The following is a 15,619-nucleotide window of genomic DNA, read 5'->3' on the forward strand; positions in this document are numbered from 1 at the left end:
TCTTGGTAATCTGTCTCGGAGACGGGCAAGCAGGGAGAGGGTGGGTGAAGAGTGCAGAAACCACTCACATGTGTAAGGTGGGAGTATCAGGGGTGGGCAAACTTTTTGACTCGAGGGCCACAATGGGTTCTTAAACTGGACCGGAGGGCCGGAACAAAAGCATGGATGGAGTGTTTGTGTGAACTAATATAAATTCAAAGTAAAGGAGCGGAGGGGAGAGCAAGAGAACCGGATAGAACAGCCGGATCCGGCCCGCAGGCCGTAGTTTGCCCACGGCTGAAATAGATGCTGGGTTGGCTGGTGTCTCCCCGTCAGAAAATGGGATTAGAAATGTGCAAAGGGAGGAGGAGGAGGTCAGCATGACCCTGTGGTGCTGGGTTAGCCGTGGGGACATCCGTAAGAACTGGTGTGTAAGTGACAACACAGACAAGCAGGCACAGAAATCATTACAAGTAAGTCTGTACGTGCATCTCTCAACTGTGAGCTGAGGGCTGAGAAGCAGCAACACCCCAGAAGTGAGAACACCTGAATCCAGATCTGGTTTCTAAATACTGTTCTCCATTACTGGTAAAAAGAACCACAACCATGGAGGAAAATGGGTGATGCTGGGACAGGGAAATCCAAGTAAGTCCAGAGCATCTACCTCGTGGTGCCAGAAACGAAGGTAGTGTTCCTAATGAAGGATGGGGTATGTCAGAGGGACACAGAAGCCTACCTGAAAGACACCCATTGGCCAAAGCTGGAACAATTTGTGCAAGATAGCATGTATTAGGTTATAACCCAATAACCCAAAGTACAAATGAATACATGAGTCCATACAGATACATATAAATGATGAAATAAATACAGGGAAAAGACGACACAAATCTTCCCTAAAGAATTCAAATAATGTAAAATCCCTCTGCTGCCTCTGAACGTGAGCTGGACTGAATAATGGCTTCCAAGAACCAAACCAGCAAATGAGACAACTGTCACATCACAGAGCAGAGGCCCAGCAAATACCACCTTCACCAAGTAACCAGGGTCACAACCAACCAAGTCCTGCTCACATCATGCAACCCATAGTATAGTGTGATGAGACAGGCACTGCACCTCTGGGTATTTCCCCAAAATCACAAGAAAACAATCAGACAGCCAAAATCCGAGGCCAGCCTACAAAATACCTGATCAGTCCTGAGCCACACTTGGAATCATGCGTGGCCTCCTTAAGAACTACCAACATGCTGGTAACCAGAGACCACCTGCCACCTTAAAGGTAGGAGGCCATGATTTGTTTTTTGGTTGGTTAATCCTCACTTGAGGATACTTTTCTATTGATTTTTAGGAAGAGTGGAAGAGAGGGAAAGACAGAGAGAAACATCGATGTGAGAGAAACACATCAACTGGTTGCCTTCCACAAAAGCCCCAACCAGGGCCCAGGTGAGGGAGGAGCCTGCAACCAAAGTACGTGCCCCCAACAGGAATCAAACCCAGGACCCTTTGGTCCATAGGCCGATGCTCTATCCACTGTGCCAAACCAGCTAGAGCGCATGCTTTATTTTTGCTGTGGCCACCATCACACCGTATCAAAATGCAGCTTCAGATCAAGGAGGTGAAATCCTGGAGCTTCTGCGTGCAGAGCACGGAGCACACTGTTCTTGCCTCGTGCTGTGGGAGCTACAAGACCAGGAACCACCAAACTCCTTGCCTCCCCTCTCCACCCATTGGTCCACAAGAAATATGGTGGATGCAGTCAGCACTGAAGAGTTTCAGTAGCTGGCAAAATACCCTATTTTTGGTCCCAATGAAGTATTTTGTACTTAGCTAGGGAAATTTTTTTGCTACTATATATTTACCAAAGTGTCCTAGGTAAATTTTTATCTTAATAGTTTATAAAGTTTCATCATTAAAAAGGCAGAAAAATCAAAACTTGTATTTTTACATGTAATAATGACTAAAAAATTCCCAAGGTTACTTTGTGAGTGTAATTTTTATTAATGTTGAAAGCAGCCATGGGGACAGTCCTATTAAGAATGAAAAGGTAACAACACAGTTACTTACTCCTATCTCCAGTGAAGAAGCACTTGTACAGTGAGGTTTTGTCTCTGGCACCAGGTGAGTGAACTCCACTGCCTATTTTAATACTTTTCTGTACTTCCATTTCTTCATCTGCAAAGATAATAGTACTCCCCAACCTCATAGGGTAGCTGTGGTAATTAAATGAGTTACTGTATATGTAAACAGCTCAGAATCATTCATAAATAAAAAGCACTTGATAAATGTCAGCTACAATTTATTTTTAAGTAAACTATGTGAAAGAGGATCTGCTTCTTCATACATTTCACACAGGACCTGAAATACTATAAGTTGTCATATATAGATTTTCTGACACAAAGAAAAAAATACTGTATGTGGTTTTTCTTTAGAATGATTTTATACCAGCTCAAGGAATAATGTGACACATCCTCCAGCCAGCTACCAGATTTAAAAGATATAAGTCAACCTAAGCACAAGAGGATATGAGCTGACTTAAATTCTTTTGTTTTTAAGGGAAAAAAAAAACAACAAAAACAGGCTTTCATCTTTATCCAGCCGAACTATAGTCACTAGGTATTAGGTGGGTAAAACTTAGGCTATTTACTCCCAACTTGAGTCCAAAAGAAGAATCAAACCACAAAAGTCAACTCTAACTTGGTGGAAGATTTTTATTTTTGTTGCTTACTTTAAAAAAGCAATTTAAATGTTATAACCTACATTAGCGATGTCTCTAAAAGGGAATCTCGCCTTAAGAGATCTGAAATCAAACTGAATAAGCTTCCTAACTTACATATTTATTGCCTACTGGTTGCAGTGGTCTTAAAAGGAAAAATAATTTCTTTTAAAACAAACCAAAAATAAGTAAATAAATAAATGGAGTAATATAGGAAAAGATCCTCAGCTTCATTCATCATAAGGGAAATGTAAGTCAAAACTGCAATAAGATATCTTTTCATACCTAGTAGGATGGCTACTATTTTAAAAAAATAATAAAAAAGGCCAAAAAAACAGAAGTAAGTGTTGATGAGGATGTGAAGTGGGAACCATCATACGTTGCTGGTGGGAATGTAAAATGGCACAGCTGCTATGTAAAATAGTATGATGCTTCCTCAAAAAATTAAACATAGAATTAGTATATGACCCAGCAATTCCATTTCTGGGTATATACCCAAAAGAACTGAAGGCAGGAACTCAGACAGACATTTGCACACCCATTTTCATAGCAATCTATACTAATAAAAGAGTATTATGCTAATTAGGGAGGACGTCTTCCAGCCAAAGCCACAGCGGCTGCAAGGCCTGGGGCTCATGGCAGCCCTAGGCTCACAGCAGCCATGAGCCCCAGCAGCTGCAAGGCCCAGGGCTCAGGCCGCCGCGGCCGGCAGTGGCAGCAGCAGCAGGGTGATGGGGGCGGCGCCTTCCCCTGATCAGCCCGGTCACCTCCCGCAGAGGGAGGCCAGACTGCGACTTAGGCTCACTCCCCATGGGGAGAGGGCCTAAACCGTCAGTAGGACATCCTCTGAGGGCTCCCGGACTGTGAGAGGGGGCAGGCCGGGCTGAGGGAGCCTAGTATTATTCATAATAGCCAAAGGATGAAAGAGCCCTAGCCGGTTTGGTCAGTGAATAGAGCCTGCAGACCGAAGGGTCCTGGGTTCAATTCCAGTCAAGGGCACGTACCTCAGTTGCAGGCTCCACCCAGCCAGGGCCCTGGTCAGGGCTTGTGCAGGAGGCAACCAATCAATGTGTTTCTCTCATATCTATATTTCTCTCTGTCTTTCCCTCTCTCTTCCACTCTCTCTAAATATCAATGGAAAAATATCCTGGAATGAGGATTACAAAAAAAAAGTGAAAGCAATTGATAAGCAAAATGTAGTATATACATTCAAGAGAATATTATCCAGCCTTCAAGACGAAATTCTGACACATGCGACTACATAGGTAAGCCTTGAATATATTATGCTAAGTGAAATAAGTCAGTCACAAAAGGACAAATACTGTGTGATTCTACTCATATGAGGAACCTGGAGTCATCAGATTCTCAGACACAGAAAGTAGAATGGTGGCTGCTAGGATCTGGGGGAGGAAGAACAGAGAATTAGTATTTAATGGACACAGAGTTTCAGTTTGGAAAGGTAAGTTCTGGAGATGGATGGTGGCGATAGTTGTACAACAGTGTTCATGTACTTAATTTCCACTGAACTGTACACTTAACAATGGTTAAAATGGTAAAAATTATGTTATGTATAGTTCACCACAATTTTAAAAAATACGTTTTCATTGATTATTTTAGAGAAGAAGGGAGAGGGGGTGAGAGAAACATCAATGTAAGAGAGAAACATCTATCAGAACTGTACCCACCCTGACCAGGGATCGAAACCACAACCTGGGTATGTACCCTGACCGGGCATCGAACCAGCTACCTTCCAGTGCATGGGACAATGGTCAACCAACTGAGCCACACTGGCCAAAGCAATTTACCACAATTTTAAAAATAAAAATTTATAATAATGAAGTATGACACCCATTCTCCCCATCTTCTCAGGAATCTCAGGCACTGGACTCTATGATGTAACGTCCAACTTGACAAAAGATAGAAGTTTTATTTTTCCCTTGATAAATGACATTGCCATGCATGTAATGGACTATATCTGCCAGGCTATATAAAAGATTTTTTATTTTTTTTTCTTTGCAATCCTTTTAGCATATTGTCTGTGATGTGATTATAGCATGGGTTCAATAATAAAACTGTTTTCTTTCTCTGCTAAAAAATAAATAAGACAGTGGTTGTCATAAAAGAAATGCAAATTAAGCTTTATAAACTTTAAAAGTAAAATATAAAAATGATAAAAAGGAGAGTAGAAGAAAACACAAACATTTGTATTCAGTGTCTATTTAGCCTACTATATTAATTTTATAATAACTCAGCTAGCTCCTAGCAATAATATTATTGTTAAAAATTTAATTCTAAAATACAATACATTAAAATTTAAGTTCTAGATTTCAGGGAAGAACCTCAGATGGATACAATTTATTTAAAGATGTTGACACTTGCAAAATTTTCATTGAAATATTTTATGACTAACATAGGTGCGAGCTAATAAAAAGCCATAGTGCTTATGCTTATCCAAGCAGTGCAGTGAGGCAGTCCCCAGTCTGGACTGGTTGGCACTCCTGCTCCTGAGATGAACATGTACTGCAGACCTATGAAAAGTTAACCCGCCAGCAACACACCCTCCAGTATACTTTTCCACACTTACCGGCAAAACACCAGTAACGTGGTAGGTTCAGTCTTTCTAAAGCAGCAATTTATTCCAGAGACAAGTAGGAAATGCCAAATGACTAGGGCACAAAAGGATAGAGTTTCTAGATCACAGATCCTTAACTATTGCAGACTTACCATCACCTTTGCATATAATTCAGTGTGTCAGGTCCAACTCTATACTGGCCCTAAGATGCCTAGAAAAAATGTTCCTTAGGACCAGGTAAAACAAGGAATATGGCGTGATTTAGCCAACTTCCCTAAGCAGTTGGTTTATGTATCTTCAACACAGCTCCTAAGAAGCATAAAGGGCTTATTCAAAGACAGAGCCTTTGAACCAGGTGGCAGGCTGAGACTACTTAACTGTGGAATTGACTCCACTGGCTTTGAACACAAACTTTCTACCACCTTTCTGCCATAATACTGCCTTGGACAAGGGGACTGAGTAGCTAGTGAGTCTGCAATTGGCTTACTTATCCATTTATCACATATATTTCAAAGACCTACTATACTACTGCCCACCAGGTAATGCTCTAAGAGCTAGATAACAGGCAATGTCATCAAAGGACTTTCTACAGAAAACATAAGAATAATGAAAAATAAAACAGCCTGGCCAGTGTGGCTCTGTGGTTGAACGTCAATACATGAACCAGGAGGTTAGGACTCGATTCTGGTCAGGGCACATGCTGGAGGCTGCAGGCTTGAGCCCCTCCCCTATAGGAGGCATGCAGGAGGCAGCCGGTGGATGATTCTCTCTCGTCATTGATGTTTCTATCTCTCCCTCCCCCTCCCTCTCCCTTCAATCAATTAAAAAACACACACATATTTTTAAAAAAAATAAAATATAACAAAAGATGCCAGCTCTATAGAGACATTTGAAGAATTTTAGAATATTTTTATCTAAACTGATTCATTTATGTCTAATTGTTCTATTTAAACATTTTTGTCTATACAGCCATTGGAAAATAAATCTAATTTTCCAAATTCTAAAGTATCTCCTCTTCAGGGTGAGGGGTGGGGAAAATGGGTGAAGGTGTTCAAAGGGTACAAATTTCCAGTATAAAATAAATGTCTTGGTGATATAATGTAAAGCATGGCAACTATAGTTAATAATACTGTACTATATTTGAAAGTTAAGAGAGATCTTAAAAGTTCCCATCATAAGCCCTGGCTGGGTGGCTCTGTTGGTTACACGTTGTCTAGTATACAAAGGGTTGCAGATTTGATTCCTGGTCAGAGGACACACCCAGGTTGCAGGTTTGATCCCCAGTTGGGGCACATACGAGAGGCAACCAACAGATGTTTCTCTCACATCGATGTTTCTCTTTCTCCCTCTCCTTTCCTCTTTAACAAAAAACAAAAAAATAAATAAAACAAAAGTTCTCATCAAAAGAAAAAATGTTTTATAACTATGTGAGGTGTTAACTAGACTTATTGTGCTGATCATGTCATAATATATACAAATAGAGAATCATGTTGTACATCTGAAAGTAATGTAATGTCAATTATATCTCAAAAAAAAATTTTTAATGAAGTACCTCCTTCTTCATATTACATTGTATTTGGCATTTATCCTATGGTTGACTGCTTACTAAGACTGGAATTTATAGTATGTGCTAATCAGTTTCTTTCCCTTATATAAATTCCCATTGTACAATACAAAATGAAGAGCATTGTGGGTCTAGAAACATTTTAGAAATGGGGTGTGTATATGTGCGTATTTTAATTTAGAAAACTAAGCTGTAGTTTTTATTACTTCTCTTCCTAGTATACTTAGAAATATCTATTTCAAACATTTATATGGCTTTACTGAAGGCCCAAACTTTGGAATTCTATGATTTGTTCACACCAGGATTTCCTAGCCTATGCACTACTGATATTTGGGGACGGATACTTCTTTGCTGTGGGACTATCCCCGTGCATTATAGTTCAGCAGCATCCTGGGCCTCTGTCCACTAGATGCCCTCAATTTGTGAACATTAAAAATGTTTCTAGACAATGTCAAAACCACTCCCAACCCCTCTGAGAACACTCACTGGTCTTCAATGACTAAATAAATTGTCCTACAGCATCAAAGAAAGTTCCCAAAGTTGACATGGGAAAATGATATAAAGGAGTCCCCTGCCCCCACTAGATTAAGGTCCTTGAAGAAAGGAATCCTTTTTTCCTATTACAGTCACTCCTCATGCCTGGCCAATTGCAGACCTTCAATGTTTGCTAAAGATAGGATAAATCATCACTGGGAACCAGTCAGAAAATAGAGTATAAGAAATTTAAGAAGCAATCTTATGGCCATTAGCCCAAGTGTTGAAAGAAAATAATTTGGCCCTAACCAGTTTGGCTCAGTGGATAGAGTGTCGGCCTGCAGACTGAAGGGTCCCAGGTTCGATTCCAGTCAAGGGCATGTACCTTGGTTGCGGGCACATGCCAAGTAGGAGGTGTGCGAGAGGCAGCTGATTGATGTTTCTCTCTCATCGATGTTTCCAACTCTCTATCCCTCTCTCTTCCTCTCTGTAAAAAAATCAATAAAATATATTTTTAAAAAAAGAAAAAAGAATTTGCCTGGCTATGTAAACAGAACAAAGCAAATATCTGATTTAAAAGCTGGGTGCCTACACTAAACATATAGGAGATAATAAGGAGTAAAATTAGTCCCCGGCCTCAAGTAGCATAGTTAGTGGGGGAGATAATATGCAGGCAGCTGTAAGAAAGCAGACTGCAGGAAGTACCACTGCAAATACAGATGACACTGCGTGTGTCCCTGGTCCACCTTTGGGAACATCAGATGAGACTCCATGAAGAAAGCTGCCATTTGAGATGCGCTTTCAAGTATGAGTATAATTCTGACAAGCAAAAATGGGATAGTCAGACAAAGGGGAGCAACATAAGCAAAAGTTGAGAAGTTGGATATTTCTTAGAGAAATAGTGAGCAGTTTGGGAGCATTTAAAAAGGACAATAGAAGGACTGTGAATCATGAAGGAAAGTGGTATGGGTTCAGATTGCAGCGGGGTCTAAAACCCTGAATAAGGACTTTAGATTAATGGTTTGTTCAAGTCACTGGCAGGAGAGTGATCCATCAGAGATGAGGTTCACTGGTGAGATATCAGGTGTGGGAGCCCAGTCAGATCCAGAGGCAATTCTGACTACTCCTCATAGTAAGACATGGTTTAATGAAGTGGTATTTACCCTGAGTATGTCTTGTATTCTACTTTTTGTTTTGTTTTATTCTTTATCATTTTTTTTCTAAGTGCTAGTAAACACCCGATAATTTGATGTTACAATTGGGTTTGCAAAGCACTTGTTAGACCTTTTGGGTAAACTTGGTAAGTTCACATGGTGGGGGTATTAGAAATGAGGAAGAGGGTAAGGGAGAGACTGCTGGGCTAGAATTGACATGACACATTGTAGGGACTGGCAGGATGGGATGATGAAATGCCAAGGATGACTCTATGGTGGTAGGAACCGAGTATGTGTGCCTTTCTTTTGTAGGGCTTGGATAAATTATGGAATACTACAAAGGCATTAAAACGAATTAGAACTGTAAGTATAGACATGGAAAGACTTTTTTACTTACTTACAAAAACCCAAATTCCTGAATAATATATTGTGTGATACATTAACCTTAAAAAAATTAAAACTGTATTGTGATAATATATTATACTAGAGGCCCGGTGCACAAATTTGTGCACCAGTGGGGTCCCTCGGCCTGGCCTGTGGGATTGGGCCGAAAACAGCTCCCTGACATCCCCCAAGGGGTCCTAGATTGCGAGAGGGCACAGGCCAGGCAGAGGGACCCTACTGGTGCACGATCTAGGTTGGGGAGGGATACAGGAAGTTGGCCATCTGTGGAGGGACCTCAGGAGGGCTTCAGGGCACGTCTGGCTCATCTCACTCAGTCTGATTGACTGGACCCCAGCAGCAAGCTAACTTACCAGTTGGAGCATCTGCCTCCTGGTGGTCAGTGCACATCATAGCGATTGGTATACTGTCTGCCTCCTGGTGGTCAGTGCATGTCATAGTGAGTGGTTGAGCAACCTTATTAGCATATCACTAGCATAATACACTTTGGTTGAACAGATCAGACACTTAGCATATTAGGCTTTTATTATATAGGATTATATAGGATAATGTATATATGTATATATACAATGCATGTTATAGGCAGCTTCTGTGGAAATCAATATGGTGATTCCTTGAGAAATTAAAGATAAAATTACCAACTGACCCAGCAATTCCACTTCTGGGTATACACCCAAAAGAATTGGAAGCGGGCACCTGAACAGATTTTGTACACCCAGGTTCACAGCAGCATTATTCATTATTCACAACAGCCAAAAGGACTGCAACTCAAGCACCTATGGAAGGCTGGATGGATAAATCAAATGTGATCCATCCACACAATGGAGTATTATTAAACCTAAAAAAGGAAGGAAATTATAACACAATTTTACAATATGAATGGACCTTGAAGACATTAGGCTAGCTGAAATAAGCCAGGCACAAAATTGGTACACTGGAAGAAATTAAGTATTTTAAATGGATGGCTGGTTTGAGTTATAATATTGTCCATTTTGAACCCTAAATGTTCCCTGGTCAATTCAAGGTGTTTAAGAATAAGGTATAGTGCTAGTTTTCGGTGTCTCCTGGACAGGAACTGTGCCCTTACTATTCTAACTGAAAAAAAAACAATAGAGGCATTTTGCTATCAAATCTGACCTGAAAGTGAACTGCAGGTGGCCACACCCCCAAAGCATTCTTACACAATAAAACTGAACTTTGACTTCAGCAGTTCAACTGAACTTTGACTTCCCTCTTGAAGAGGCTACTGGTTACCTGTCCTCAGGTGTCAATAAGCAAGCCCACTTCTTCCCATATAAAATGGGGTAACAAAATTCTGAGGGTTAAATGAGGTGCTTTGAGGGAGAACTTAGCAAGGTCCTGGCACTCCACAAGTTAGTCCTGCCCCTATCAACTACACAAAGAGAAATCATTCTGAAATCTCAAGCCACAGTCAAATCTCACATTCCTCAGCTGACTTAAAACATGAGCACTGCTTTATGTAAGATCTGAGTAAATACACCAGAGCACTGATTCAGGACAAGATCTGAAGAACTTCATCATAAACCCACACACCAACACCACAAGTCTTGTGACAGGAACATTTAGGAAACCTCCAGGGACTTAATGCCACTAAGATTTTTAAATAAACATCAGTTCCTCCCTAAGTGTCAAAGGTTATGATGACTCAAGGCACGCAAGAGGAAATGCTCCTAGTAACTAGCAGAAGCCAAATCCAGGCCAAGGCGTTTAGTGACCTGAACAAAATTAGTTGATCCATACACCAACTTCTAATGGTTAAAGTAATAATTGTATTTCTTTACAGTAATAATGGTGCTTTATCAAAAACATACTCTTCTGAGTCAAAAAAGATTTCTCTAAGCAAAGCTGACAAGAAATTAAAACCTTTCTGCCAGTTTTCAGAAGCATAAAGACCAATAAGATGATAGATTTTTATAAGAGAAATGCCTCATTATGCCCAACATACACATAGGTGTTCATGTCAATTTTTTGTCAATTTTTATATAACCTTTAAAAATATGATTATCGCACAGTAATATTAACTTTTATTTACTTTTGATGTATAGTTCTATGATTTTTAAAATATATTACCATCACCACCATCAGAGTTCAGAACAGTCCCATAACCCCAAAAGCTCCCTCCTGCTGTCCCTTTATATTCACACCTCTCTTGCCCTTCCCCTCTGGCAAACACTGATCTGTCCCTATCAGTACAATCTTATCCTTAGGAGAACGTCATAAAAATATAAAGATACGTTTTGTTCACTCAACATAAAACCTAAAAGATTCACCCAAGTTATTGCATGTATCAATAATTCCTCCATTAAAAAAAATTTCTTTATTGATTTCACAGATGAAGGGAATGGGGGGGGAGGGAGACAAAGAGAGAGAGAGAGAGAGAGAGAGAGAGAGAGAGAGAGAGAGAGAGAGATCAATGATGAGAGAGAATCATTGATCAGCTGGCCTTCGGGGGATCGAACTTGCAACCGGGGCATGTGCCCTGACCAGTAATCCAACCGGGACCTTCTGGTTCATAGGTCGACACTCAACCACTGAGCCACCACCGGCAGGGTAATTCCTCCCTTTTTATTGCTAAGTAGTATTGCATAGTACAGATGAACCACAATTTAACTATTTGTCTATTAAAGGATATTTTGGTTGTTTCAAGTTTGGGCTATTATGAATAAAACTACTATGAACATTCGTGTATGGTTTTTGTGTGAACAAAAATTCTTCTAAGTAAATACCCAGAGGTAGGATTGCTATGGTAAATGTACGTTCAATTCTATAAGAAACCACTGAGCTGTTCTCTAGAATGGCGGTGCCCTCTTGCATTCCCACCAGCCACATGGGGCAATTCCAACTGCTCATCGTTCTTGTAAGCACTTGGTATTATTGGTGTTGTTTATTTTAACCCTTCTAACAGGTATGCAGTGATATGTCATCACGGTTTTAATTTACTTAACGAATTCAAATGGACATCTTTGAAAAATAGTACATACTGCTTCACTTCCATAGAGAATGCTGAACGTAAATTCTTCTGACTCAAAATCATCCTTATAAACCCTGTACCAACCCCTCAGCGGCTAATAAAGTACATAGGGTTGTTTTTCTCAAGTAGCCCCCCAAATTATGCCTTTTTGAATAGGTTTTGTTTTTTTTTATATAATCTTCTCCCTTGTGAAGTGTCACTTCTTGCTATTAATGGTGCTCCAACTTCTGGCAGACTTTCCTCGAGCTGAGGTTAGAAATAGATAACTAAGCTTATCAGAATTTTATCTGAAAAGGAGAGTGGAGTCTATGAGGAAGAGAACTTGATTCTTTGATGAGGAAAGAGAAAGCTTTTTTTTCCCCCTTTTGGGTCATAGTACCCAAACTTCTTAACCTTTCCTTTGGCTGCTGAGAAATTTCTAGTAGCTAAATTTCTTAGGCATTTTCCAAAAAGGTGAAGCTGGCAGATAGGTGGCTACCAGGTAATAGTCATTACTATATTAATCGGTGCAATTAACACTATACTGTGATTCTGTATTAGAAGTTAAAGGTTTATCTAAAGCAAAATAATTATACACAAACTTATCATCTGTCCATAAACTTAAGTCACCTTAAATCTAGTTTAACAAATTTTGTTTCCAAACACATTCACACACTGGTCAAAATTCTGAATGAACTATCTAAGTAAGCGAGGCATTCACAGGGGTGCCAAGATAAATATGAAGAAATTTTATAATTAAAAAAAAATCAGCAGTTATTTCAAAAGATACAGTGACTGTACACACACTGATTTAAATCCTAATGTTTACAGTTCCTTTGAAAGTCACTCGGTTAGAAAGCTCATCCTGTCTTTCTAGCAGTAGTTTCCATCTCTGAACAAGATAAACTGTTCACATTCTTATGACATCTTCTAGAGGTGGATCACCTCTGGGAATCTTGCCTGACTTCTCAGAGAGCTCAGGCTCCAGGCAGAAATCGCCAGCACCAGCCCCTGGCTGTCACCCCAACTTCCCCAGAGAGGGACGTTTCCTCCATGCCAGCTCACAGACCAATCGCTGCTCTGCCAGCAGCCTGGACCCGCAGACTTAGGAACCCGTCACCAATTGCAACAGGATCGCGGTGGGTGGGACTTCCGCTATCACTTTCGGCTCAACCACCACCACCTCAGCTCAAGCAGCGAGGGGCAGGCAGGAAGAGTTTGAACTTCACAAACTTTGGGCTTCAAGCAGTTTCAAAAAGGAAAGGAAAGGAAAGGAAACTGGAAGACAGAGGGGCAAAATCCAGAAAACCCAACACAACCCACAAAAAAAGTTTTTAAGAAAAACTGAAAAAGGAAGCAAAACTCAAGTCAAGGGTCAGTGATTTGCATGTTATCACTGCCCTCGGTGCTAGTCGGGAAGCTCTCCAGGGCCCAGGTTCAGCGAGGCGCCCTCTGCCAAAGGGATGGCAGAGCAGCCACAGCCGAATCTCCGGTTACCTGGGTGCCCGGCCCAAGTGGCGGAATCCCCACTGTGCAGACACGGAAATCCTGGAAACTGACTCTCCTGCTCTTCCCTGACTCGGAACTACCCGTCCACTGCAGACACAGAGCCCAAGACTGTTCACACAGACTCTAAATCACAGAACCGATACAATTTCACCGCGTCCAATGTTACTGTACTCTGCAATCCAGCACAAAGATCAGACCATTTCCCTACTGTCACCTTCCGGGGAACCCGCACCCAGCCCTACGTCCTCAAGGGGGGCCGGTTCCGCAGGCCTTATCCAGGTCACCGCCTGGCTGAGACGCGGCGACAGGAGCGGGCAGTTTCTACCCACACCACTGACTGGGGACCCCCGCCCGCGGCCATCCAACCCACCTGCCCCCACGAAAACCTGTTGCTGTCCAAGCACACTGCTATTCGGAAAAGGGGACCTCCTCAAAGTTCAGGCTAGTCACCACCCCGCCTCAGAGAGTGGGGATGCACTCGGGGGTATCAGAGAGAGGGGCGCTTCACCCTACAAGCCTGGTCTGCACCGACCCGCCGGTCCGGAGGGTCTCGAGCCGCCAGGCAGCGGGACCCCAGGCACTCGCGGCCGCCAGTCGGGTTCCAGGCCGAGCGTCCATCTTGCGGCCCGGCGGACGGGACGGGAGAGCTGCGCCTGCGGCCCGGACCTCGGCAACCGTGACCCCGGGATCGAGCGACCCCGGCCCACCCCGACCCCGGTCCCCCTGATCCCCGGCCCCCAAACCCTGGCCGACCCCGGCCTCAGCACACGCTGACCCTGGTGTCCCCTGACCCCGGAATCCCGCTGACCCCTGGCCCCCCTCCCGCCCCAGGACCCCGAGACCGCGGCCGGCCCCGCCCCCGGCCTCCCAGAACCCAGTCCCACCCCGATCCAGGCCCAAACCCACGCCCAACCGAGCCCAGGAGGCCCGGACTGCCGCCCAGCCCCAGCCCCAGCCCCGGCCCCGGCCCCGGCCCCCGCCCCCGCCCCCGCCGCGCGCCGCCGGCCGACCGCACCTTGACGTGGAAGCGGATGAGCGCCAGGCGGATGCAGTGCGCCATGCAGACGGGCGGCAGGAACCAGACCTTGGGCGGCGGGGTGCCCTTGTTCTGGACATGGCTGACGATCTGCTGCGCCGTCTGGCGCTCGTTGCCCTGCCGCTTGACCCACTCGTGCAGCCGCGCCTTCTCGAGCGCGCCGTTGAAGAAGACGAAGAGCTCGATGTTGCCGCCGAAGCAGGCCTTGGCCAGCGCGGCCAGGTAGCCGAGCATGTGGTTCCACTGGCCGCCGCTCACCCAGTCGGTGTAGAAGCCGCCGTAGAGGCGGTGCAGGCAGTTGTCGGCGTCCACCAGCAGGCGCAGCGGCGTGTGCGGGGGCCGCTGCCGCCCGCCGCCCACCAGGCTGCCCCGGGCCAGCTTCTGCAGCTCCACCGGCACCACGGCGCTCGGGCAGTGCTTCTCGATGTAGTCCTGGAAGCCCTGCACGCCCATGGCGGCGGCGGCGGCGGCGCCAGCGGGCGCGGGGCGGCGGGGCGGCGGGGCGGCGGGCGGCGGGGCCGGGGGCGGCGGGGCCGTGGCGCGGCCGGGCGGCGGCGGGCTCTAGGGAGGGCCGGGGCGGGCCGCGGGCGTGCTCATGGCCGCTGCGGCCGCCATGTGCTACCGCCTCCCAGGGCCATGGCGGGGAGGGACTGCGCCGTGCGCCGCTCCAGGCCCAGGCCAGGCAGAGGCGGCCTCTCGCGGGCGGCGGCGGGGCGGGGCGCTGCGAGCTGACGTACGCGCCGGCGGAAGAGGCGGCGCCGCGGCCTGCGGGCCGGCCGGAGCCCTCCAGGAGCAGTGCGCTGCCGGGTGCGGGCCGGGAGAGCGCCCGGACCCCAGGGTGCTGCCCGGTCTGCGCGGCGCCTGGGAGCTCTCTCGGGGTGGAGGGCTGCGTCCCCATCCCCGTGCCCGAGACCCGTCAGCGCCCGGTCCCCGTCCTCACCCAGGAGCCTTCTCCATGGAAGCCCTTTCCCGTCGTCGGCTCCAGACCCCCAGCAAGGCCCGTTTGGGCCCCAGATCCGGTCACCCCGAGGAAACCCTGCCCTGCCCCGGATCCAGTCTCCCAGTGGAGGCCGCGTCCTGGCTCTGGATCCGGTCACACAGGGGCCCGTCCCGGGAGCTCGCCTCCCCGAGGAAGCCCTTTCCGCTCTGGGTCCGGTCACCTCAGGAAGCCTTGTCCCGTCCCTGGTCACCCTGAGGAGGCCCAGTCCCGTCCCCGCGGTCTGGTCATCGGAGGAATCCGGCCCCTCC

General features: G+C 45.2%; 1 protein-coding gene across 3 annotated transcripts in view; it reads right to left on the reverse strand.

Annotated features, from left to right (window-relative positions):
• The window catches only part of FAM120A (family with sequence similarity 120 member A), a gene marked incomplete at its 5' end in the record, with an annotated part of 118,932 nt that extends 104,108 nt beyond the window's left edge, over positions 1–14,824 (reverse strand). For all 3 annotated transcript variants that reach the window (XM_080668759.1, XM_080668758.1, XM_080668760.1), the window contains one exon: positions 14,351–14,824. In XM_080668759.1, the coding sequence (XP_080524885.1) occupies positions 14,351–14,824 (474 nt within the window). The remainder of the gene's footprint in view (positions 1–14,350) is intronic.
• Between the last annotated feature and the right edge of the window lie 795 nt (positions 14,825–15,619).

The sequence above is a fragment of the Plecotus auritus genome, assembly GCF_963455305.1.
Source record: "Plecotus auritus genome assembly, chromosome: 5".
Classification (NCBI taxonomy): Eukaryota; Metazoa; Chordata; class Mammalia; order Chiroptera; family Vespertilionidae; genus Plecotus; species Plecotus auritus.